General features: G+C 44.8%; 2 protein-coding genes across 5 annotated transcripts; both read right to left on the bottom strand.

Moving 5' to 3' along the window:
• Positions 1–164: 164 nt before the first annotated feature.
• On the bottom strand, positions 165–17,297 carry PRPSAP2 (phosphoribosyl pyrophosphate synthetase associated protein 2). 4 transcript variants are annotated; one of them, XM_085513953.1, is made up of 12 exons: positions 13,250–13,362; positions 12,211–12,665; positions 11,449–11,599; positions 10,731–10,783; positions 10,542–10,608; positions 9,041–9,213; positions 8,397–8,512; positions 4,909–4,964; positions 2,477–2,625; positions 1,784–1,854; positions 1,382–1,528; positions 165–863 (listed from the first exon to the last, which is right to left on the bottom strand). In XM_085513953.1, the coding sequence occupies exons 3-12, from the start codon at positions 11,565–11,567 to the stop codon at positions 705–707; spliced, it is 1,110 nt and encodes a 369-aa protein (XP_085370079.1). In that variant the 5' UTR covers positions 11,568–11,599; positions 12,211–12,665; positions 13,250–13,362; the 3' UTR covers positions 165–704. The 4 variants fall into 4 exon arrangements, with proteins under 4 accessions (XP_085370079.1, XP_015732033.1, XP_015732034.1 ...); XM_015876547.3 differs by having other exon boundaries at positions 12,211–12,323; XM_015876548.3 differs by lacking the exons at positions 12,211–12,665; positions 13,250–13,362 and adding an exon at positions 16,228–17,297.
• A 1,889-nt stretch (positions 17,298–19,186) lies between these two features.
• LOC107320583 (chemerin-like receptor 1) lies at positions 19,187–22,597 on the bottom strand. Its single transcript, XM_015876550.3, has 2 exons — positions 22,222–22,597; positions 19,187–21,156 (listed from the first exon to the last, which is right to left on the bottom strand). The coding sequence occupies exons 1-2, from the start codon at positions 22,318–22,320 to the stop codon at positions 20,053–20,055; spliced, it is 1,203 nt and encodes a 400-aa protein (XP_015732036.2). The 5' UTR covers positions 22,321–22,597; the 3' UTR covers positions 19,187–20,052.
• Positions 22,598–22,959: the final 362 nt, after the last annotated feature.

Below are 22,959 nucleotides of genomic sequence, written 5' to 3'. Positions count from 1 at the left end.
GTTGCTTGCTCACTGCCAAGAAGCCTGAATCCTGCTTAGATTCTAAAGTAACAAATTAGCACCAAAGAATCAATTCACCTCTTGGTTTCCTCAAACGTCACAGACCTGCAAATCATTCCCAAGTGGGGACGTTTTGGGAGACAAGCGACTGTGATGTCAACCTGTTTAGAAAGCTCACACAAAACAAATCTTTATTCTCTGTCGCAGAAAATAAATACAGGTGCATATTTTCATATGCTTTTCTATAAAAGCACTCCTACAAAAATCACTGAACCGCATACAACAGTACAACCTTTTTGGCTTTTTAAATGCAGGTATCAGAGTCACTTCATTTTATTACCTTTTAAAGCACTCGTAGCAAGCAGCTTTGGAAAAGGAATGCTTAATTTCGAAGCCAAATTCTCGCTTCAAGTCTTTTGTGGGGTTTTCTCACCATGTATATAGTGCAACTAACCTATAAGCAACTAGAACGGTTCTCTGTTAATTGTTCACCCACCTCCCTCCCTCTCTCCCCTCTCTTCATCTCCCACAAAAAAACTGCAAAGAAAGAAAACCAGCTCTTACAAACTGTTCTGTCCTGATACTTAAACCAAGAGAAAACAACGAGTGGCTCCAAAGAGACATTACGATAAGCACGATGCTTCACAGCTCGGTATCTTTTTGCTTCCAGTTTGGCCCAAGGTGTTTATTTAAATTAAAAAGCTTTAATCATCCAGTCCAATGTTTCTGAAAAGGTACGACATCGACTCCCCGTTGTGGATCCTGCGAATGGCTTCCGAGAGGATCATGCTGATATCCACAGTCTTGATTTTAGGACACTGCAGTTTCTGGATTTCATGCGGAATCGTGTTTGTAACAACCACCTAAAGAAAGGGGAAAACACCATCAGCTCCAGGCCCTTCACACTTCCCACCTCCCAGATAAGAATTGTGAAACTCCATGTCTACGCTCTAGATCCTATTGAACCAGCCTGGCTGATAAAGGAACAAGATTTCACATTACTGTCAGGATCAAAATCTCAAGCAAATCTGCCGGAGGACTCCTCATACCCATAGAGACCAGCAGCAGTGCTCTCCCTTCTTTTATTTCCAGCACCCAAGTTCACAAAGGGAGGTACAAAGATCTCCCAAACGCTGAAGGGGAAAAACATGCCAATACTGACAGCTCATCTCTACTCCCCCTGCTTTCCCACTGCTACAGCTTCAGGATGCAGAGATGCCACTATTCCAGCATGTGAGTCAACAGTAACAAAGCCTAAACACAGGATCTTACCTTGATTGATTCTTAATGCCAGCATATTTTAAAAATCAAGTCAGGAGAAATTTGCTTACTTTAAAAAGAGAAAAAATGACCTGAGTACAAATTCAGAATTTATGCTTACTTCATCAATTGCAGATTCTTCTATCAGCCTGGGAGCATCTGAAGATAGCAGGCCATGTGTGGCCATTACAAAGATCTTGTAAGCCCCCCTCTCCTTTAGGGTCTCTGCTGCAGCAAGAAAGCTGTCAACATCATCTATGATGTCATCCTGTCAAACAAAGGGGACACTGAGCCAGTGGAGCTCAACATGTTCTCACACAGATCAACACAGTGTAACTGCAGTGACCTTTAATCTGTTTCAGATACAACACCCAATTGTTATCAAAATCCCACCACCAAAGTTTAGTCATTAATACAACAACAACTGCACTTGCTATCTGCAGCTTTAACATATTAAGTATATTTTAACACATTAAATATGTTTTCATATGTGCCATATCAAAAGGCACAGCACTTTACTTACCACGATTATAGCTATTCTTCCTCCTACATCTCCAACAACTGTGATAGGTGGTTTTTCCTTGGGAATCAGCACTGATTAACAGTAATGTTTTAGAGAGAGAGAAAACAGAAAGGAAAAGAAGGTTTATACAATTTACTTTGAGTGTAAAAACACCTGCAAACATCAGTCACCACTTTTAGAGAGAAGCAATGTGACAACTATTCCAACTACTACGGTGTTACTGGGAAATGCAAAAAAGAAAGCATTAACTGCACGTATACAGTGGTGTCAGACACAACCAGTTCAATCACTCCACTCAGATCCCAGCTAGGTTTACACAGTGAAGTTTTGCTGGTGCAGCTACAGGTCACACCCCACTCAGCATGGACCTTCTGACAAGCACACAGCACTGACCCAGATACACACAAACCCAGAGCCAGTCTAGCTTATTAAGTCCATGTTCCAGAACAAAATCCAGCTATCAAATCCAAGAGGCAGAAGAGTGCTGCCTCTATGCCTCCTCTGACCTGCTGTGATAGCACAGGTGCCACATGTGGCCTAGCATTAGAACTACAGGTTACAAAAACATCAAATAAAAACCTTATATTCCCCCTCACGTTCTTAAAAAGATCTCTGATGGTCTGTTACTACCACCCTGTCCCCCAAAACCACAAAAAGCAAGAGGTGAACACTTCCACATACAAACTTACTTACTGGGTATCTCCAAACTGGGATGAATAGCAGCTACGTTTTTGGCTGTGGGTGGTGAGTGTCGACCATCTACCATGTCAGACTCAGCATCTTGAGCTTCCCCATGAATCACTGCAATTCCCAACCGCAAACGTTCAGCAAACGACTGAGCCCTGAAGAGGAAGGGTTACAAAAAATAACTATCATGTATATATAGGTATACACAGTAAACTTAAAATAATTCACATGCATACACGGCTAACCTACAAGTATTTCAACTTTAGAAATAAAGTTACAGAGGAAAAATGAAATGATCCAATAATAGGACAACACATCAAATCACTTAACCCGTTGAATCTTGCTTTCACTGCGCTTATGAGAGTCAGAACAACCTTGGAAGTGTCCATACAGGTTTTGTAAGCAACAGGTCAAATGCTGCAAAGGCAACAAATCTGTTTCCTCCCTTCTGTTTTGCCCAGTCAAAAAAATAAGCTTTCTAGCCTTGAGCATTCCTGAGATCCTGTGCTTTAGCTGCTCTCGTGTAACCATCACCAAGAATATCTGGATTGCTTATTTTTAATGAAATAGTATTTAATAAGTCTAATAAACAACTGTTCACCTACTTATTTTTAACAAGATGTGGACTAAGTAAGGCAGCATCCTGACCTTCTGACACGTAGCCTTAGTATCCTACTGAAGAGGCATCAAACAATGATTCTGCTTGACAAACAGCTCTTGAAATTTAAACAGCTGTCTACGAACTTACAAGAGGTTCCTTTACCATACAGTATTTTCTTGAATTCAGAATGTACGTAAAGAACTATGGAGCCTGCCAAAGGAGTGGGAAAAGCAGAGAGGCAGGATCATAGGAAATTTACAGCCAGTGCCTGTATCCCAGATGCTGACAGCAGCAAGTACAAATGCAGCAGTGGGATTTGCCTTGCCTTACCTCACACACCCAGGTCAGTACCTGACACCACTGACCTGATCTCCCTCTGGTCAAAGTGAGACCAGCACAATGCAACACACCTTGTCCTAACCTTAGTACCTGAGACTTGTGGCCTGAATTACCTCCTTTACAATCAAGCCTTGTTTCACTATCTAAACAACTCAAAGTCCACAGAATAATTTGCTCATTGTAATGCTCTGCTAATTAAAAACAGAATTTTCCACAATGTGGTTATCACAGTTAGATTTTTCAAAAGGTTGAATGCATATAAATTATAAATCCAAACATTTCTTCTGAGAGTTAAGACTTAAAATGCATAATCATATAAACGAATCAATCATTTAAAAACCACAATATTACACCGAATAAAGTTCAAAACAACACTAAAATGATTCATTCATTTTCCACTGAACTCAGAAACTGCAGAAACATCCTGAACTCCTTCAAGCAGAAGTTCTCACAAGCAGACATTCATCCGGAGAATGTTTTCCTTTATTAGGATAAACCATTCAACCATTCTTTTCCAAATACAAGCACTATTCAGCTTGGAGTGCCTCAAGCACTGTTCTGAAATGCATCTGTATATATATGAAGAAACTAAACAAATACGGCTCTGGGATCCTCTTCTACACATCTGTGACTGACTGATCACCTAAAGGTATGAGAAGCTATTTGCTGGCATATGCAGTGACTTGGCAAGCATGAAAATGTTTCAACAAATGTATCTAGACCTAGGAGGCAATGCTGACACCAAACAAAATAAAGACAAGCATATGTAAAATAACCGTCTAGAACAAAACAAGTCACCTAAGAACTACTGCTGGGAAACAAAGATGACAAAAGTCATTGCCCTCAGTACTTCTACAAAGTAAAACATCTCTGATTTACTATGTAAAACAATGAAAAACTTTTTTTATGAAGACTATCACGATGTTTTGGCTTAAGTCTAGGTAACTTCTCAGCAAATTACTAGTTTGTCACTACACCAAAACCAGTATCTCTTAAATCACCATCCAGCTCTTGGCCCTCCTCTCTGAGTAGCATAACTGCAAAGAGCTCAGGTACAGCAAACCAAAAAGCTGAAAGAATTAAGAACAACTATTTGGCCAAGAAGAACTTCTCAGGTCAAATAGCCTCAGCCATCAAATCCCACTCCACCAAGCCAGATGGTAAGCCATTCTCATTTAGGATCTGATAACAATGCTCTAAGCTGTGATCTTGTTAAGCAATTACTCTGGATTAATGGTGTTCTACTTCTAGCCATTCTTCTTCATTCACAATAGGAAATCTGTGATGTAAACACAGAAAAATATGATTAAATAGCTTCTTTATACTAAGTGCTGCATTGATTTATCACTTGTAGTAAACACTACACATGTGGCAGTCTAAGTGGCAGGGGGTGCAGGCTGCATCTTCTAATTGCTGAACTTGTCTAGGTTCACCTGATTGGAAAAGCAAAATCACAACAGAGATTTCCTGCTCTAACAAGAGAGCAGATCTTACCCACCTCTTTGCAGACGCAGGTGATTTGGCCACAATTACAGCATTCCTGTAGTCTGGTATCTGTAGTAAATAACAGATAGCAATGTCCACTTCGTATCTTCAGACAGATTTAAACTCAGAAAGAATCAAAATTTTACTTTGCCAAAAGAATTTTAAACATTGAATGCTTTACCTAAAGCAACCTCGAGAATCCACAGTACATGAAGAGACTTCACATCTCAGTAAGCCCAGCCATTAAGCAAATTCAGACTTTTAACTCAAAGTTCCAGCTTTCATTAACATCATGTTATACACAGATCACACAAAAGTAACTGCCTTAGAGTAATATGCAGACTACAAAGGGAAACGTTAAAAAGCAGGAAACCATGAAAACTAAAGTTTCCTGTCCTATTTAAATTGACTTGTGAATCCACACAGCAGTCTTCCAAAAACACAATATTTCATCTTTCCTTTTTTGTGGGGTTGTTCTTCAAGTTACAGCAGAAGAAAAAAGACAGGCCTCTCCATTACATCATACCAACTCCTTCCATGCACCAACCAAAAGGCTAAAAATTCTACATTCTGATCCTGGAGTCACTGTTTATGTTCTCCCTGTAGATCAGCGTGAGAGGACGCTGCTCCAGATGCTGACAGCAGCAAAGTGGCAAGACCAAGAAGTTTGGTTTTCATTTCAAGGTCTGATGGGTACGTGAGTCAGTCTTTACATGGACCGTCCCTCCCAGGTCTGTCTCCTCATTGTCACACTGGCTTTTCTTCTCCAACACTCTCACTTCGTTTAGCCAGCACTTTAGTCCCCATCTCTCAAACCTCCTCATCTTAGTATCCTGTTTTCCTTTCAAAACCTGACTGCTTGTCAGACCCATCTTTCCCCACCCAGTTTCAAGCATTCCACTATCTATATTTCCAGTCCTTTCTCACCTCTTTTCCAACAGCACTTTATGTTCCTCTCAGTGCAATTCCTTCCTTGCAAACTCAGCATTTTCCTGGGACAATCTGTCTGCTACAGAGCACAGAAGACAAAGAACCTGCCTGGTCTTGTAGGAGATGTAATGCTACATGGACACTCTTAGTGTAACAATAACAAGTCCTACAAAACAGATTCAATCCCTGGAGAACCCCAGAGTTACAGACCTCAAGAGCTGCTCATGAACACCTGCAAACTCTTCTGCTAGAGCTGACATCTGGCAAAACTGGGGGATCAGTACCTTGAACTGAGTTCCTGGCCTCACTGTCAGATGCTAAATAGCTCCAAAACATGGAAATACTTCTTTCTCCCATTCACAAGCAAGTTATGTTCTTCCACAGTCTAATCCTTGGACACACAAACTGGCCAAGTATTTCCAAAAACATTCTGTTTGAACGAATTATTTTTTCCCATACTTGCTTAAGTTCTGAATTTTGGCATGGGCCTAACAACCAAAAACAAGGGCTTCTCAGAGGACATGTCAGAAAGCATTAACAATCCGCAGCGCTACCAACTCCACCTACAACAGTGGGGATTCAGCATGTTCTTTCCTTTACAAATGCTAAATTAAACAACAGACTAGGAAGATGAACATGTTGGAAGGTACGAACAAGGCAGGGCCTGTCATTTGACATAATAAAGGCTTTGATCTTGTTCAAACATCATTGCCTCCCTTTTCCCCTGCCAAATTATCGAATTTGTTCTCATCTCTTCAAAAATGAAGTCAGAAAGCCAGAAATGTCATCCAACAGACAGCAGAACATCAACAGCTCCTAGTAACAAAGAGCTACGTCAATCTGAGATTGGCAAATCACTCTAAGATCAACTTGTACACATAGGAAAGAAGACAGTAACTATAAATATTTGCTAGACATACAAAGGAAAACCACCAAATTTTCTTCGTGCCACATGAATTTCAGTGATTGAACTGACTTCATCCCAGAGCACCCAATAATCCCTTCACACACATGCATGACAGTGAACAGCTACAAGGCCTCATCCTCTGAACCTTCAGCTAAATGCTTTGCAGGTGACCTTTGCTTTTATCCATTTCATGCTATTCAACAGATCCCATCACAGCAACTCCCACCTGAAACATTCACAGCGCAGGAGATGCAGCAGGCAGCTGCCATCATGAACCTGAGAATACTGAATCCTTTCTGAGCAACACCAGAAGAATCTTTTACAAAGGGATAACAAATACAGCTTTGCTAGTGAAAGTACTTGCCAATATAAAACCCAGGTGATCACACTGGCTCAGTCAACTTAAGTTCTAGCAAGTCATCTCTAACAAGCAGAGGAAAACAGAAACAAATATAAAGTATCTTTTAAGCCCTCTCTACAAACACCTCAGCAGCGCTTTGTGAATGTTCACAGGTTAGAAAGCAGCAGGAATCACAGCCACAGCTGCAACAACTCCTTGTAAATCATTCTGACAACCAGGTATCAAAATGTGCTTAAAAACTAAACCACACCCTGACCTGCTATCTACCACAGACAACAGGTTCAAGTAACATACAGTGGCAAAACTTGTCTTCAGTCTATACATTTGGTCTTCTATTTTATTTTCTTTAACTTACGCACTGATTACAATGCACAATTGCAGAAGAATGGTGAAATGGTGAGATGAAGGATGGTGCCAAAGCCAAGAGCGCAGTTTTGTTCTATAGTCTTCCCTTGTTGCTAGGACTGTAGTACCAAATAATGACTGACACCCAGCTGAGAACTGAGCCTTAACAATCACGGTGGGTTTTTTAGTTTGCATTTGCATTTTTTGTTTTAATTGTGGCATCTACCTCTCTGTAAATGAAAAGGTGTGGGTTAAAAAGTAAGAGTGAACTATGCATTTTCTTTTCACCAGGAGGAAAGCAATTGCTTTCTTCCAAAATTATAATTAGTCAAGACATAATATATTACCTTACACCTACAATTATCAACTGCGCAATCTGTACAGATGGATCTACCAGCAGCACTTCTCAAAGCACTTTCTACAAGTAATATCCATTTCAAAGACAGAGAACTGGATGCACACAACATCACAAGTCACACTCAAGATGTGCTGAACAAACAGCACATTTCCCCACAACAGAAGTAATATGTTCTTAGTTTCAGATTATGATGGACAGACTTCCATCATTTACATGTTAACCCACAAAATATTTTCATAATGCTACATAAATTACACCTACACAAGCATTCCATCCTGTAAATGGCAAGGAAATTGGAAACAGGAAAAGAAGAGGACAACTAGAATAGGAAAATATTTTTTTAAAATATTAATTAGAGGAACATGTCTAAAAAGACAGAACAGCAACCCTACATGGGTAATAAAATGTAGTTCCCCTCGATAGGAAATCTCAGTTCTCTCAGGGGAGAAGAACCAACTTCATGCCCCAAAATGACCCTTCCTCCTTTCAAAACCTGTTTGAAGAATTAATCTTCTCACAGGAATTTGCTTCAAGAGCCTTGAGAAGTGAAAAAAATAACAATTAAAGAAACAAAATGCTGTAATAGAGCAGCTTTCTCACCTCTTCTTGGATGTACTGTAGTAAAAATGGAGATGCTCTCAAGTTATCAACTGGAATATTGAAGAAGCCCTGTATCTCCTTCTGATGTAAATCCATGGTAATAAGATGAGTTAGTCCTTCAGAAACAAAATAAAACAGACATATGGAGAAGCACATGAAGAACATTATTTTTCTCTAAAATTTAACAAGTTTTTTTTTCAAAACAAGCTCTGTAAGCCACTATGATAACTAGAAATAAATAGCAGATTAGCTACATCCCTTCTAGATACACCAGGGTTACCACACTTCCAGATGCCTCAGAACAACCTACATAACTGGATCAGCAGTGCCACACTGAGGCAGGTATGATCCTTCTCCATGTGACAAAACGGAACCACAAACAAGATGAATGGATCTATGCCACACAGTATAAGCCTGGCACAGCAAACATCTGAGTTCTAAACTCCTGAGAAATGGATCCAAAAATTAGACTCATTGCTACGTTACTTTTAAAATAAGAACCAGATCACAACATTCATTGTTACTGCACATCCTTCCCAGGGAAATTTGTTGAGGACTGACAATGAAAAAATCTCTTTCAATCTGAATGCTCAGCATAGGATCCCCCATTGCCCTGATTATTTCATAACATTCTCCATCCTTACCAGCTTTGCACATCATTGACGCCAGTAATTTAGAGACGATGGAGCCCCTTTTTCTCATCTTGCACTGTTTGCTGTAGGGGAAGTAAGGAATCACTCCAATAATGCTTTTGGCACAGGATGTTTTACAAGCATACACCATGATCAGGAGTTCCATGATCGTAGTATTCACATCCCTGCAACGAGAAGCATCTGGTTTTGTATCCAAGCATAAAAATCCTGCAGGTGAATTGAAGGTAACACCTATACAAACTACTCTGCTGTGTGAGTGTAGTGTCAGAGCATTTTAAGGAAGAATCCAGTTGTGCATCTAAGGATGCAATACCCTGTGCCTACTATTTTAATTCTTCACTAGAATCATTTTTTCCCCCCGTACGGTGACAATAATGAAAAGATGGTGGTAAATACCCAAAAGGTTATTTACAGGAAAAACTCACCTGTATGAAAGCCTTCGGTCTGCTGGGAACCACTGAGGCAATCACCACCAAGGAGTGATCTCCAAGAGATGCTGCCTTAGTGGTGGTCAGCCCTTAAATGAGGTCTAGAGGAGGTGGAGTCAAGCTCCACCCCTTCCAGGAGCACAGCTAAATTACACTCACCTGTGCTCCCACTGCTGACCCCACACTTGTATCAGCTGATTAATCAGAGGTTCAGGCTGTGATTACCAATTTCCCATACACCCCCCCCCCTTTCTGGGACAACTCAGCAGTTTTTGTTATACCACATCCAGGCTTTTAGTAATACAAAACACTGCTGTAACAACCTATACCACAACTGGGGTTTATTATGATGGTTGAGCTAGATATTGGAGGCCTTGTCCAGCCTTAATGATTCAATGAATCTAACCCCAACATTTATTCCTATTGTATACAAAGCAAAATAGATGTATTTTTCAATACACGTAACTAATTTGTCTTGCAATACATTTCCCCTTTTGTTTAAGCCAACAACAGGCTAAATATTCTGTAACTACCATCTCTTTTCTGCTCTAAATGAACAGACAGAGAAGGCATCTCTGCAATGGGAACCAGTCATCAACTAAGAGATCAACTATTTCTGTTACCACTAGATATAAAGTCTTCACACGTGTAAAGTTCCTTTCAAAATAACAAAGTTATATTCTGAGTCACTGAACACACTGCCTAGGAAATGTTTCTCCTACTTTTAGAAGCCTGTAATGGTGCTGGAGCCATGGAAAGGAAGGAATTTAAGGAACACTGTGAGCTAAAGGCACCTGGCAGAAGAACTCAGAGAGGCCATGGGGAAAGTTTCAAAGGTATTTTCACTGAAAGTAAAATTAATCGATGTTAGCTTATAATTAAGTCTTCTTTGTGCAGGCATTATATATATACATATGTATATATATAATATATATACACGTATATATATAAATCTATACTTATTATACTGTATCATATACGACATAATGAAAAGTTAAAACAGAATTGTTCTTATGGACAGCCTACATCAAAATACAGTAAAGTGCCTTTAAACAGCTACTCACTTTGAAACTGTCTGGATGATGAACACATCCTTTCCCCTCACAGACTCCTGAATTTGTACTCTTGTTTCTGTCAAGAAGAGAAATGTGTAAGATTTACAGGAACAAAATGCAACAGAAACAAGAAAAGGGCAGCCAATACACATACACTGTACACAAGTAAGATTCCAGTTTTGCCAATTAAATGCTCACCTCTGTTTGGCTCTTGATAAACCTGAACCTTCCCCATCTCAACTCCTAATCGCCTGCAGGAAGAGAAAAATAAACCAGAATATGAGAAAATGAAAGGTAAAACAAATGAAGAGCCCATGCAGTGCAATAGCTACTGAAAAGGCTGGATTTGAGGAGAAAAACAGGAAAAGAAAACCATAAGTCCTAAAATCAACAACCACAGTGGAAATCTCTCGATACAGCCGCACTGCAGGTAAAGCTAAACTCATTTTCAAACACTGCTTACTAAATCCAGTGACAGTTTCTCATTCTTATATATTTACACGCATTATACCTATGTTGTGCTGTCTCCAAATCTACAAAGAAAGCTGACAATATAAACATTCACAACGCTTAAAAGCCCACTTTTAAAGCACTCTTTTCCAAAGAAAAATGTCAATCTAAAGTGAATGGAAAATACTAGTGAGCTCTATTCAATGAATAAAGAAAGATTAAATCCTGCTGAATTTACTCCATTTCAATATCAGCACAGAGCACTACCACTAAGAGCAGAAAGCAGGATATGATAGGTACACATGCCCAAATCCTTCCCAAGCACAAGTGCTTTCCACATCTAGCTTTGGGTACACAAACCTCAGGAATAACCATATAACAAAAAAGAAAATCAGCCTTTGCTAAAACAAGCCCCATCATAAAGACACAGAGGTCTCACGCTGCTCTGCAGGCAGATATTACTTACTCAGCAATTCTCTTTGATAGTTCCATGCATGAAGAATTGGAATTAGCTGAAAAAAGCACCAGTCCACCTTTTGTTATATTCATGATGGCCCCAGTTTCAATTGATGGCACACAAAACATCAAACCTAAGTTGTCTTCCCACTCCTAAAAGACTGAAACAGATCAAAGGCCTGGTAAATCCACAGCATTAAAAAGACAAAAAGAACAAATTTTCTCTGTTTAGACAATGAGGTTTTCATAAATCTGTATTCTCCAACACTCTTAATCTTTATTATCACCACTTGAGTAGTGCCATAGAGATATCACAGCTTCTCTTTTCCATAGTTCCCTTTCTAGAGCTAAGCAACACTGACTCTTAATACCACAAAGCCAGTCAGGCATTGGTCAGAACTCAAAGAGAGCCCTTGGGTGCTGGTTACAAGTTAAATAGACTAGAAGCAACTATTTCCATAGCTGTGCATCTTTCCATCTCTTTGGAATAAATGATAAACTTACAAATACAGATGAAACACCCAGTTTAAAGGTAATCTCCCTCTCAAACAAGGTGCCCGATAATTTAAGGTAAAATACAAACTGAATCCCATTTCTCAGCTTGTGTTTCTTCCTTCTTTCTAGCACAACTCCCAGCTGGCAATAAAGTGCCCAATACTTATAATGCATCTTCAATCCAGCAAAGTGAGAGTACACTAGAAATGCTTTTAGGACTCAGAACATCAGCTGAAATCACCCTTCGTTAACATAATGAGAACAATGGTGAGACAACCTTCAAGTGTTACTGCCTTTATGCCACAGTTTGAAGACAACTTCTCTCTCCAGTTACACTGCCTTCCTTTCTGCGTGGATTAGGTATTATCCTAAGGAGAGGACTTAAGAAATCTGGTGAAAGATGAGAGCTGTTTCATGTTTATTGCTCAGGATGCACTTTACTCCACACTGAGGTACCGCCACTCACAACCAACATGGAAGACTTGCAGCTTTTCACATAACCATAGGTCAAGGACACGTGGATGCACTGCAGCAGCAACAACTGAGCTGCAACGTGTGGTGCAGGGAAAAGCCAGGTTTGTGGAGCAACAATGATGCACCCGACAGGAAAAGGGCATTGGGATGACAGCAAACTGCCAACAACTTTATTAGACGTGCAAAGAGATGACTCCACAGGTGCCCATGGGACCACAGCTCTCCCTGGCTGCAGGTGGATGCATCTCCTAGGCCAGGCTGTAAGAAAACACACACCCCACGGTACAGACTGCTCCGCCAGCTCCTACCTTTCCTCTTGAGCAGAACACCAACAGCAGATGATGAACACAACAATTCTTGGACGGGGTGTACACGATCCTATCGGCTTTCCCTTTTACACCTCCACCAATTCAGCTCATACATAAGGAAAGCAACAGAGGCAGTAACAGCTGTCTGGAACTACCGCTTCTAAGCGTGACCCCACGGGCTGGGGGGGATCCGGGCCCTTCCCACGATGGGATATGTTTCTCCATAGCCCCATAAGGATCTCAGCAGCGATCTATGCCCCCCGGGCTCACTCAGAGGCCTGAGCCCCGCACCCACACCTCACTACCCCTCATTATTCCCTCGGGGGAGCGGCTTTGAATGTCCCTCAGCCCCCGTTGTGTCACCAACCACACCCACAGCCCATCCTTCACCTGTGGGGCCGCTGATGAACCCCCCCGGAGTGAGGCTCCCTTCCACACGGCCGCTGAGGGGAAGCCCCTTCCTCAGGCGGCGGAGCGCCGTGTGGGGCATAGCGTGGAAGGGAAACACAGCACATCCCTTTCTGAAGGCCTTACCTGCCGGCTCCGACCCTCCGGCCCCGGGAAAAGGCGGCCCGGCCCGGAGGGATGGTGGAGAAGCAGCAGCAGCGCAGAGCTCAGCCCCTCCAGCAGTTAGCCACTCGCAAGATGGCGGCGCCGCGAGGGGGGGAGCGGGAGGGAGGCCACGCCTTGACCCCCCCCCCCCACAGCCCTTCCCGCCGAGGCCACGCGCCGCTCTGAGGGGCGTCGCCGCCGGCGCCATTTTGCCCCCCTGAGGTTGGGGGGATGCTGAGGCACAAAGACAACTTTGGATTTCATACTTCAAACCTCTCGTAGTGAAACTGCCGCTGTGAGCTGCTTTTTTTTTTTTTTTTTTTGCTATAAACATTCACACGCTTGCCCATAGCTCACAATACGCGCCTCAACAGTTGTCTCCTCTGCCAGCTGTTGGGGCAGGGAAGGAGAGCAGTTGAACCTGAATCAGTTGCCAGATGCTGAGCACTCCTCACAGAGCAGACATCTGTCTGAAACGTGTGAGACCTGTCTGTGTCCTCAGAGACACAACACTGCAGTGATTCCATGTGTATCTGCAGGATCTCGGGTTGGAAAGTGTGGTAAAATGGGCCCCAGGCCTCCTCACCACCCCCCAACATTTCCAGTCTGTGTTCCTCTATTTACAGGCCGCTGCTCCTGCTGTTGATTTGGGTTCCTTGGCCTTTGTAAGTTCCTTTCATCACAGAGTTTCACTGCAGGCTGTTATGGCAGAGTAGCCAGAAACAACACATGCTTGAAGCACTGACCCGCAGTGCAATCAGCCGCCTTCCTCAGAGGCATTTCTCAATACCCTCGGGGCACACAGAATTCGCTGAGTGCTCCATTTGTGCTGCCCCAAATTCCTGCCATTTACACAAACAAACCACAGGACCAGGAACAAAAAAAAAATTGGGTCTTCTGATCCTTTTTCTTGGGCAACTGCCTGCATTTTCTCAGAGAAAAGCAGTTTCTTTCCCCACCTCTGTTTTCCTGGTCAGAGGAATAATAACGGAAGCCCCTGTTCCCAAAGGAGAGGGATTTGTTGATATTACAGTACGTTATCCAAGTACTGAGGGTTTAGCAGATTGCTTTCCCAAAATGAGCACCTGGATTTTGTTTCATTTACAATCACCCAATTAACAGCCGCCTAAGGAATCCTGAATAATTGTTATGTGTGACTGCAGCAGCTCAGGGAAATCTGTTTTCTTAATCCAGATGCAATTCTGTCAGGAAGAAAAAGAATAAGGCTAAGAAAAGCCCACATTCAACCCAGCCAAGGTGAAGGGCACTGCTCATCCAGCGCTTGGCCGGACAACAGCCTGCATCCATCACCTGAGAGGCAACAAATGCTCATGTCATCCCATCTCCTGAGCACCATCCATCACTGTTCTGCCAGGTTGTTGTTTTGTATTGTTATTTTTTTAATCAAGGTGGACGTTAAAAATCACCTTACTTGATGGTAAGAGTTATTGAGCTTGACACACCAAAGGAATATTTTGCTTTCATCCTCACACAGCCCAGTGAACGTGTTTTGTCTCTCCCAGTAGCCTTACAAAGCACCTTGAAGAAATCTACTGCCTGACACATCCTTCCTGAGCCTGCTGGGATGCCCTGCAGCTTCAAGGCTGCCACCTCCAATCCCTGCCTCAGGAGTTACCGTGTCTGGTTTCTAGAAGACAGCAGCTTGGATACTGCCCAGATAGTGAGACAGAGCTCAAAGTAGCTATAAGTAGATTTCTGAATCTCCCCTGTGTGTGAAAGTGATCTGGAAAATAGCACTCCCCATTTCTGGGAACTAAAGTGCCTTAAGAAAGGCCCCAGAGCAGAGCAGGCATCTTATCTATGTGCAGGGCTAAATAGACAGCACTCCCTCTTTGTTTAATCAAATATTAATGCCTAACCGTGGCTTGGCTGTCTGCAGGAAACAGGCACCGACTCATTCTATTATACTAACGTTCCTCCTAAGTCACGAAGCTTTGGGGAAAATATATATATGATATAAATATATATATGATATAAATATTTAAAACCACCACAGATTAGTTTGTTTTCCCATTTCTAACAGTACTGCGAGTTCCAGGTCATTTTGAAATGATTAACAGATTTGCCACATCAGCCTTCAGCACAGGCATGGAGTTATCTCCTATCAGCCTTCCAACAAAGAAACAACAGACTTGTTGGAATAGGCAGCGTTTAACAGGTCACTGCACAGGAAAATGTCTCAAGCTGGATGAAAGGGAAGGAACTGAGCAAACGCTGCCCTGGAATAAGAACCAGCAGTAGCATCTTCTGCTTTGTTCACATATTCGCTTTGCTGTGATTGCATGCAGCACTGCCCTGTAAAGTTTGTGTAACAGTCAGTAGCTCTGTTTACAGATGTGGTTTGCCCTTCAATTCTCCCTTAAACAAAAGCCACTGAACAATGGACTTGTGTCATTTCAGGGAAGTTGAACAGCTACATGGTGCCAAACACTCCATTCCGCTGTCTTACCCACCGGGTCCTAGTTTGACTTGCCATTTACTGCATTACTGCACAGAGCTACAGCTCTTCTACACAGAGGTGAGCATGCACCGTGCCCTGGGCAGGCTCTTAGTGAAGATACAGGAAGGGTTTGAATTAGGTGCGGGTCACTGTACAGCAGGCTTGCTAACAAAAACAGAGCTCAGTAGAGAGGAAATCCCGTGCTTCACACACAGATATGGGGAGGAAGTAAAGAGATTGCTGACTTCCAGCTCTTCCCAGAGCAGCCATGCAGAAGCTAGGAGAGGTGCAGGGAGGACCAAAGAGCAACCTGATCTCCTCCAGCTTGGTGCAGAACAGGGCTGAGCCCAGAGCAGCAGATTGTGTGCAGGTTGGGATCCTTTTACCCCGCTGCAGTACCAAGAAATGATGGACCTCCATACACTGCCTTTAGCTTGACCTTATCTAACGAGCCCATTCCCCAGGTTCAAGAGTGGGACACTTTAAAAGTTCTACTCACCCGGGAGATTTCACCAGAAGAAATGCAAGAGAACTAGTAGGCTTCTCACAGGCTTTTATTGTCTCATTTAGGAACATCTAATGAGAACTTCCTCCCCTGCTGAATCACTCTCCATCCATCTGCACCCACCATCCGCTGCTGGTACTTGTAAAGCTGTCTCAGCTGCTGCTCTTCCCTCCCTCATTCCTCTTAACTGTTCTGAGCTCAATTCTTTATTTCCACTCTCTCCTCCCAGTTCCAAGGAGAGAACACAACCTCTTCTTGAGACACTCCTTGGTTGGTTTGTCCCTGATTGCTCTGCAGCTTCTCCCACCTCCAGAGTCACCTGCCATCCTCCAAAGCAAAGCAACTACAGCCCTACTTGAAATCCTAACTTTAAATGCTTGCTATGTAGAGCTGGCAGGCATAGCAATAAGCAGCTGCTATCAAGGACTACATGCTCTAAGCCACCCCAGGCTTTAACTCCTTGACATCTTTGTTAAATCCTTGTCTAAGATCCTGCCTTCCTTACAGAAGCTGCTGTGTCACAAAACCCAGCAGTACCACATAATGAAAATACCACACTTACTTTTTCTTGTAGAAAAGAACACCATACAATCCCGGTACACCCTCATCCAACCAGAAATGGCCCACTGACCTGGTACCATTTAGCCTGGGGTTGAACCAGGACTGGGCACAGTCTTCTTGTGTTGGGATTCTGCCCGTTCTGTTTTCACTCACCCAAACTAACCTCATTACATAATTCCTCCCACCTGCACCAGGCAGCAAGGTGTCTCCTTCCCTTGCTCCCTTCCTTTGAGGACAGCTCTGAACAGCACAGGGGGCATTCAGAAGGCACAGGCTTTGGGTTTTGTGCCATGACAAAGCCTCCAGCTCCAAATTACCTCAAGCCTTTCTGAGCTCTGTCACACCAAGAAATGCTGGTGATACCACATTCACCTCACCCACCCCAAAGCACCTCATCACAATTCTCACACTGCTTTGCTACTTCATACTAAGCTCCCCGGCTACCAAAACTTGTTCTCAGCTCCCTCCACACACAGCTAAACCCAACACACACACCCCCAAAACAGCTCAGTAAGTCCCAACCCTATTTGTAGGAATGGAGCTGTCAGCCTGCCCACAGAGCCGCCCCTCTGCAGGGCCAATCAGGCCGATGCCAGCAGGACAGCCGACCTGCACCTTTCCCAACCACTGCAAACAGCAGCGGTTCAGGCTGTTCCTGATGCCCAGCACCACCCAACTGATCACATCTGAAAGAGCCTTGAGAGCAAAGCTGCGTCAGAGGGGGGCGCAGCTGCCAAAAATGCTGTTTGACCCCTTAGGATTGTTCGTTTGTCTTTGGGTTTTTTCTTCATTCAAGCTTTTTTATTTACGCACATGGCAAATATGAATATCAAAGAGAATGAATAGCCTGCCTTCCAGTTAGGGCTGAGGGACTACCACAGTTATCGCTGTAATAATGGGGTAGTCTGAACACAAGGGAATTCGATACAGTGAGAGGTTCATCTTGGAACCAGTCCCTGGGCAGCCTAACCCCACGTGGTGTCAGCTTTGCACAAGGGTTTGGGATGAGACCCAGGCTGACAAAACTATTTCTGTGACCATCCTGCATCACAGCAATGGCCACGAGCTGTAGGTTACTGTCGATAAAACATTCCCTTTCCCACTTTGTTCCCTAACAGTATTTTGACAGGTGTTCTCACAAACAGCTGTTGGAAACTCTCTAAGTCCCTTCCCCATCATGCAAGGAGAGAGCTGTGTGAAGGCACCCTATTTTGCTTATCCATCATAATGTGCCACTCAGAGAGAAAAGACAATTCAGTTGTGGGGTTAAATGGGATTTGCTGCAGCTGCTGTGCTAATGGCACTCTGTGCTTGGCTGGGATGTCAGGGTGCTGCTCTGTAGGTTGTTCTGCTGGTATTTCAGCAGCAGTTCCTTATACCATCCTGACTCTCTGCTGCACTGACATCAGTGCCCTGTACCATCAAATGGCCCAGAAAATTACATCCTTTCTTATCCCAAACTGTGATGCTCCACGTTCAAGGGCTCTGGGGTGATGAGAGAGGCACAAGGGGAGGCCAAGGCTTTGGTTCAGCAATCTCAGAGATGCTGCTTGTCACAAGGAATTATGTGGGCTCTGCAAACAGATGAAGAAAACCAGAAAGAGCAAACACTGCTCTGCACAACCTTGACACTGCAATCAATGCTGCTATTTACCACCAGGAACGAGTAAACAGCCCCAGCATTGCACTGCATAGCAAACATTGCAGTTTTATCTGGATGACAGGCAGCAATTTGTGGTAAAGGGTAAATCTTTCTGTTCATTCATGCTTGACATATGGATGGTCTTGCTGCATTCCCTGATCTCAGTGGGATTACGCATGAATTTAAGGTTAAGTACATGCATGCCTGTAGGATCACAGCCTTCATTTAATGTTGTGTGACCCAACAGACCTGTAATTAATCCCTAACGTGTTCAAGTGACAGATCTGTCATCCACACAGAAATGAGAGACGTGCACATTCATACATTCAGGCTAGGATTCACACAGAGATTTTCCAACCATTGGAGCAATGAGGTTCCGTGAGCAGCTCAGAGGCCGCTTCCTAGCAGCATAAATGGGACAGTGGCAGTTTGTGCCATGTTACAGTCAGGGGAAAGAGGTGTGATACCAGGATGGGAACCTTCCCTTCTACTCCACCAACATTTTAAGCACTTTGCAAAGGTGAGATCTAGGCAAACCCAATCCTAAACCTGCTCTTCCTTCTTGGCATTGCTGGGTGTCAGATGTGCCCCAGACAAACCTCACACAGCTGAGTGCTGCCTACGTCAGTCAGGGGGGAGTGACTGGGAGCAATTTCCAAATCGTGGGTATTGAATCTTCTTATCTATTTTGTTAGCAAACATGAGCATGCACAGTTGGAATGGATCACACAGGCAGCACAGCAGGCTGGATATGCTTTAAATAAGTTTAATAGAGCTTAATATTCATTCACCAACAGTACAAAATGAGACATTTCAGCTATACAAGGGCCAGAAGCAGGTCAAATACCAACGTGGAGTAGCACTGCTCAGGAGCAGTTATGCTGAACACCAAACCTGAGTAAGCGGGACACAACCAGTAACTTGTCTCAGGAGGGAAAGAACAAAGCAAGCCCAGACCCTACAGAAACACACACAGCCACCTCATTGAATCCTATTGCTTTAAAAGCTGCATTTGCAAAAGTGCCTCCAGACAGATCCCACTGCATGTTCATGCTGCTTTTATTGTAATTTAATCATTTCCTACTTAAAATTTAGCAGCAGACTGGCATGATGCGCAGGAAAAGATGTATTTTCTTTGCTGATTTAATTATAAGGAATTTATGGAGCAGCTCTTCCCTCCATCCTCTTGCTCAGCTAAAGCACAGACTGTGCACACTGCCAGCACACCTGCATCCAATTTTGCCCCCTGGTGGAACCCCACAATTTTTGCATCCCAGCAAAGCCTGGCTGCCAGGAAAGCCTGGCAAATGCAGAGAACAACACATCCTCGCAGCAGCTAACTTGCCATTCAGGAATGGCCTGGGGATGAACCCAGTAGCGATGCAGAGTCGGGTACCTACAAGGTGACCCCACTGAACTCAGAGGCTGCTTCTCATGGCTGAAGGATGCCGGAGAGAAGGGAAAATAAAGGGAGCCCTGTCAGTAAAGTTACAGACTTAATGACCTTTACAAAGGGTCGTCTACTAAAAATGGGATGTTGTGACAAATCAGGAAAGAAAGAAAGGAGAGGAGGAGAAAACTGCCCTGCAGTGGTGCCCATGCTGAACCATACCCACTCAGAGCCTTGGGACTTCTGCTTCCGAGGCAGACCTGGACTTCCTCCTGCTGCTCAGGCTGCCCAGCATTGACTCCTCACTGAAGGCCCCTTTGAAGGCCGACAGGATGGACTGGCAAAACTTCTCCTTGAAATCTGGCCCCACAAAGACGTACAGGATGGGGTTTATGCAGCTGTTGAAGAAAGCGAGGCTGGAAACCAAGGGGATTCCTATGTAAAGGGCCATTTTCATCTCATGACTGGAAGAGTTTTGAGATATTTCTAGCAAGGAGAAGACATGGTAGGGGAAATAACAGAGGAAGAATGAGACTGTGACGGCAATGATAATTCTGTACGGCTTCGCAGAGCTGGCCAGCTGCCTTCTTTTCAGCTTGATGGCAACAACGCTGTAGCAGATGAGAATCACTGTGAAGGGGATGAGGAACCCACATAAGAACCGTGTTATGATCATCGCTTTGTGCCGCATCCTCCACAGCCTCCGTGTCTCCTCGGCCGTGTAGTCGTCAGACAGCGCAAAGTTGTTATAGCAGCTGGTGATGTTACGGGAACTGACCGCGGTGTCACGAAAAATGAGGTACGGGGAGCTGAGCAGGACGGCCATGCCCCACGTCCCCAGAGCGACCCTGGCTGCCAGCTCTGGGCTCCTGCGGTTGTGGGACCACACGGGGAAGGCCACGGCCACGCAGCGATCCACGCTGATGACCATCAGGAGGAAGACGCTGGCGAACATGTTGAGGAAGGCGATGGTGCTGTTCAACTTGCACAGCAGCTTCCCAAAGGGCCAGTGGAAATCCAGAGCGGTGTAAGCGATGCTGAGGGGCAGGAAAAAGGTGAAGATGAAGTCAGCGATGGCCAGGTTGAGGAACCACACTGAGTTCACTGTCTTCTTCATCTTGAAGCCTGCAATCCAGATGACGAGGCCGTTCCCCGTCACCCCCAGCACACAGGCAATGCTGTACACCACCATGGAGAGGATGTGCAGGCTCTTCTGGAGGCCAGAGTAGTGGTCGTAGGCTGTGGCATTCCCAGAGGGCATGGAGGGGGAGCTGTCAGGGAAGGGTGATGGGGAAGAGGAGACGCTCTCCATTGCCAGCAAGCTGGGCTCCTGAAACCATAACAGCACACACTGCGATTATCTGCAGCTCCCAGAGCTCTGGGGAGAACCTTTGATTGTGACTGTACACAAAATGGATATGCAAAGATGAAATAAGTACTAAGAGTGACTCAATAATGAACACACTTCTCTATAGAACATCTAAAGTTTCAGAATGGCAGATAAATACTCGTGAGGCACGAGGAATTCAAGCCATTTGAACAAGATCCGAGTGAGCCAACACAGAGGGAGGGGGACAGTCTGAAAGTTTTGAGTTGATCTGATCTTTGAGTTGATCTGATCTTTGAGTTGATCTGATCTTGTCGTGAAAGGATGATGGCAGCAGGAAGGGGACACGTGAGCAGAGGATCAGCCACCACGGGGACAACTCAGTCCCAGTGCTGCAGGCTTTAACAGGGACCTGCCAAGACTGAAACAAATTACTCATCTCTTGGGAAGTCCCTGGATGCCCACAGAGATTGTCACCCGCACTGACAGGCAGCCCGCTGACACTGAGAAGCAGAAAATAAATGATATCAAAGATGGTTTTGCTTGCAGCTCTTTCCACACCAGCGGGCCCACAGGGCTGTGGGCAGAGGGTTGGCATCTGCCCTGTCTCCCTGTCACCCTGTGACCCGAGACAGCAGCCCAGGCTCTGCCGCTGGCATTGGCAGTGTCAGAACAACTCATCTGTGAGCAGCCTGTGACAGCAGCCAGCCCTGGGCTGAGAGCAGGACTCCAAAGAGCCAAACTGCACAGCTGTGGCCAAACTATTTAGTGATGGAAGGCAAATCAACAGAGCTAAAAACTGAATTATCAAGTTAAAAGATGGCTCCTTCAACAGCTATCACAGTATCATAGAATTATTAAGGTTGGAAAAGATCTCTCAAGATCAAGGCCAACCCCAGCCTGACCCCACCATGTCCACTGACCACCATGCCCACTGTTAGCTGGGAGAAAAGCACGAAGGACACGTACACCCCAGGCAGAGCAGCATCTGAAGAGGGAGTTGTGGTGCAGCAGCCACCCCTGTACCCACACACCAACCCCTCAGCACCAGGACCCGGCCACACTCACCGCAGCACTGCTCCGCTCCAGCCCCACACACTGCAGAGCCCCACTGCTCTGAGAGCTGCTCCTCAGCTGTGACTCACGGAGCACAATCTGCTTTTCCATCACTTGGGATCACAAGGAATTTACTGGGACTGATGATTCCCTAACTCTGTTCCTCAATTTGCAGCACTCTGATTTAACCCCTGAAGCTCTGACCGTGGTCTCTTGGGTCAGGCCAACCAAACCCAAGTTCGTGTTTGTGTGTGAAGCACACAGTGCTGCTGCCTGCAAGCCTCATCCTTCCGAGGCTGAAACTTTCCTCCAGGTACCAGGACACCCCGCAGAGCAGCAGGGCTCCCACACCGTACCACGCACAGCTGACCCGCTGTGCTCAGCGCATCGCCCCGCCAGCAGGGATGGAGAACCGCCATGGCCGGCAGGAAGGCTCAGGGGATGTCGGCTGGGGAGGGGGGCTGGGGTTAGGGTTAGGGTTAGGGTTGGGGTTGGGGTTGGAGTTGGGGTTAGGGTTGGGGTTAGGGTTATGGTTAGGGTTGGGGTTATGGTGCCCGGCGCAGCCCCCTGCCCGGCCAAGGTCATCCCGGTGCCGGCAGCGCTGCCCGCCCCGCCTGAGCGCGGGTCATGGGGAGCGGGACGAGGCGGAGCGCGCCGCGGATTGGACCAAGAGTTGTCGCGGAGTTCAATGTTCGGGCGCTGATTGGTTGAGAGCCGGAGGGGTGTGACGCGGCAGCCTATTGTAGGAGC

Source organism: Coturnix japonica, chromosome 13 (genome assembly GCF_054131305.1).
Source record: "Coturnix japonica strain WE chromosome 13, WE-NBRP24, whole genome shotgun sequence".
NCBI lineage: Eukaryota > Metazoa > Chordata > Aves > Galliformes > Phasianidae > Coturnix > Coturnix japonica.
The sequence above is the reverse complement of the archived record's forward strand: the minus strand, read 5'-3'. Positions and strand labels throughout refer to the sequence as shown.

Coding starts and splice junctions, on each gene's coding strand:
- LOC107320583 (XM_015876550.3), bottom strand. CDS start 22,320: ATGGAAAAGCAGATTGTGCTCCGTGAGTCACAGCTGAGGAGCAGCTCT. Junction 21,157..22,221: donor TGGAGCGGAGCAGTGCTGCG/GTGAGTGTGGCC, acceptor TTATGGTTTCAG/GAGCCCAGCTTGCTGGCAAT.
- PRPSAP2 (XM_015876548.3), bottom strand. CDS start 11,567: ATGTTTTGTGTGCCATCAATTGAAACTGGGGCCATCATGAATATAACA. Junction 4,965..8,396: donor TACAGTACATCCAAGAAGAG/GTGAGAAAGCTG, acceptor TATTTACTACAG/ATACCAGACTACAGGAATGC. Junction 1,855..2,476: donor TCCCAGTTTGGAGATACCCA/GTAAGTAAGTTT, acceptor ACTGTTAATCAG/TGCTGATTCCCAAGGAAAAA.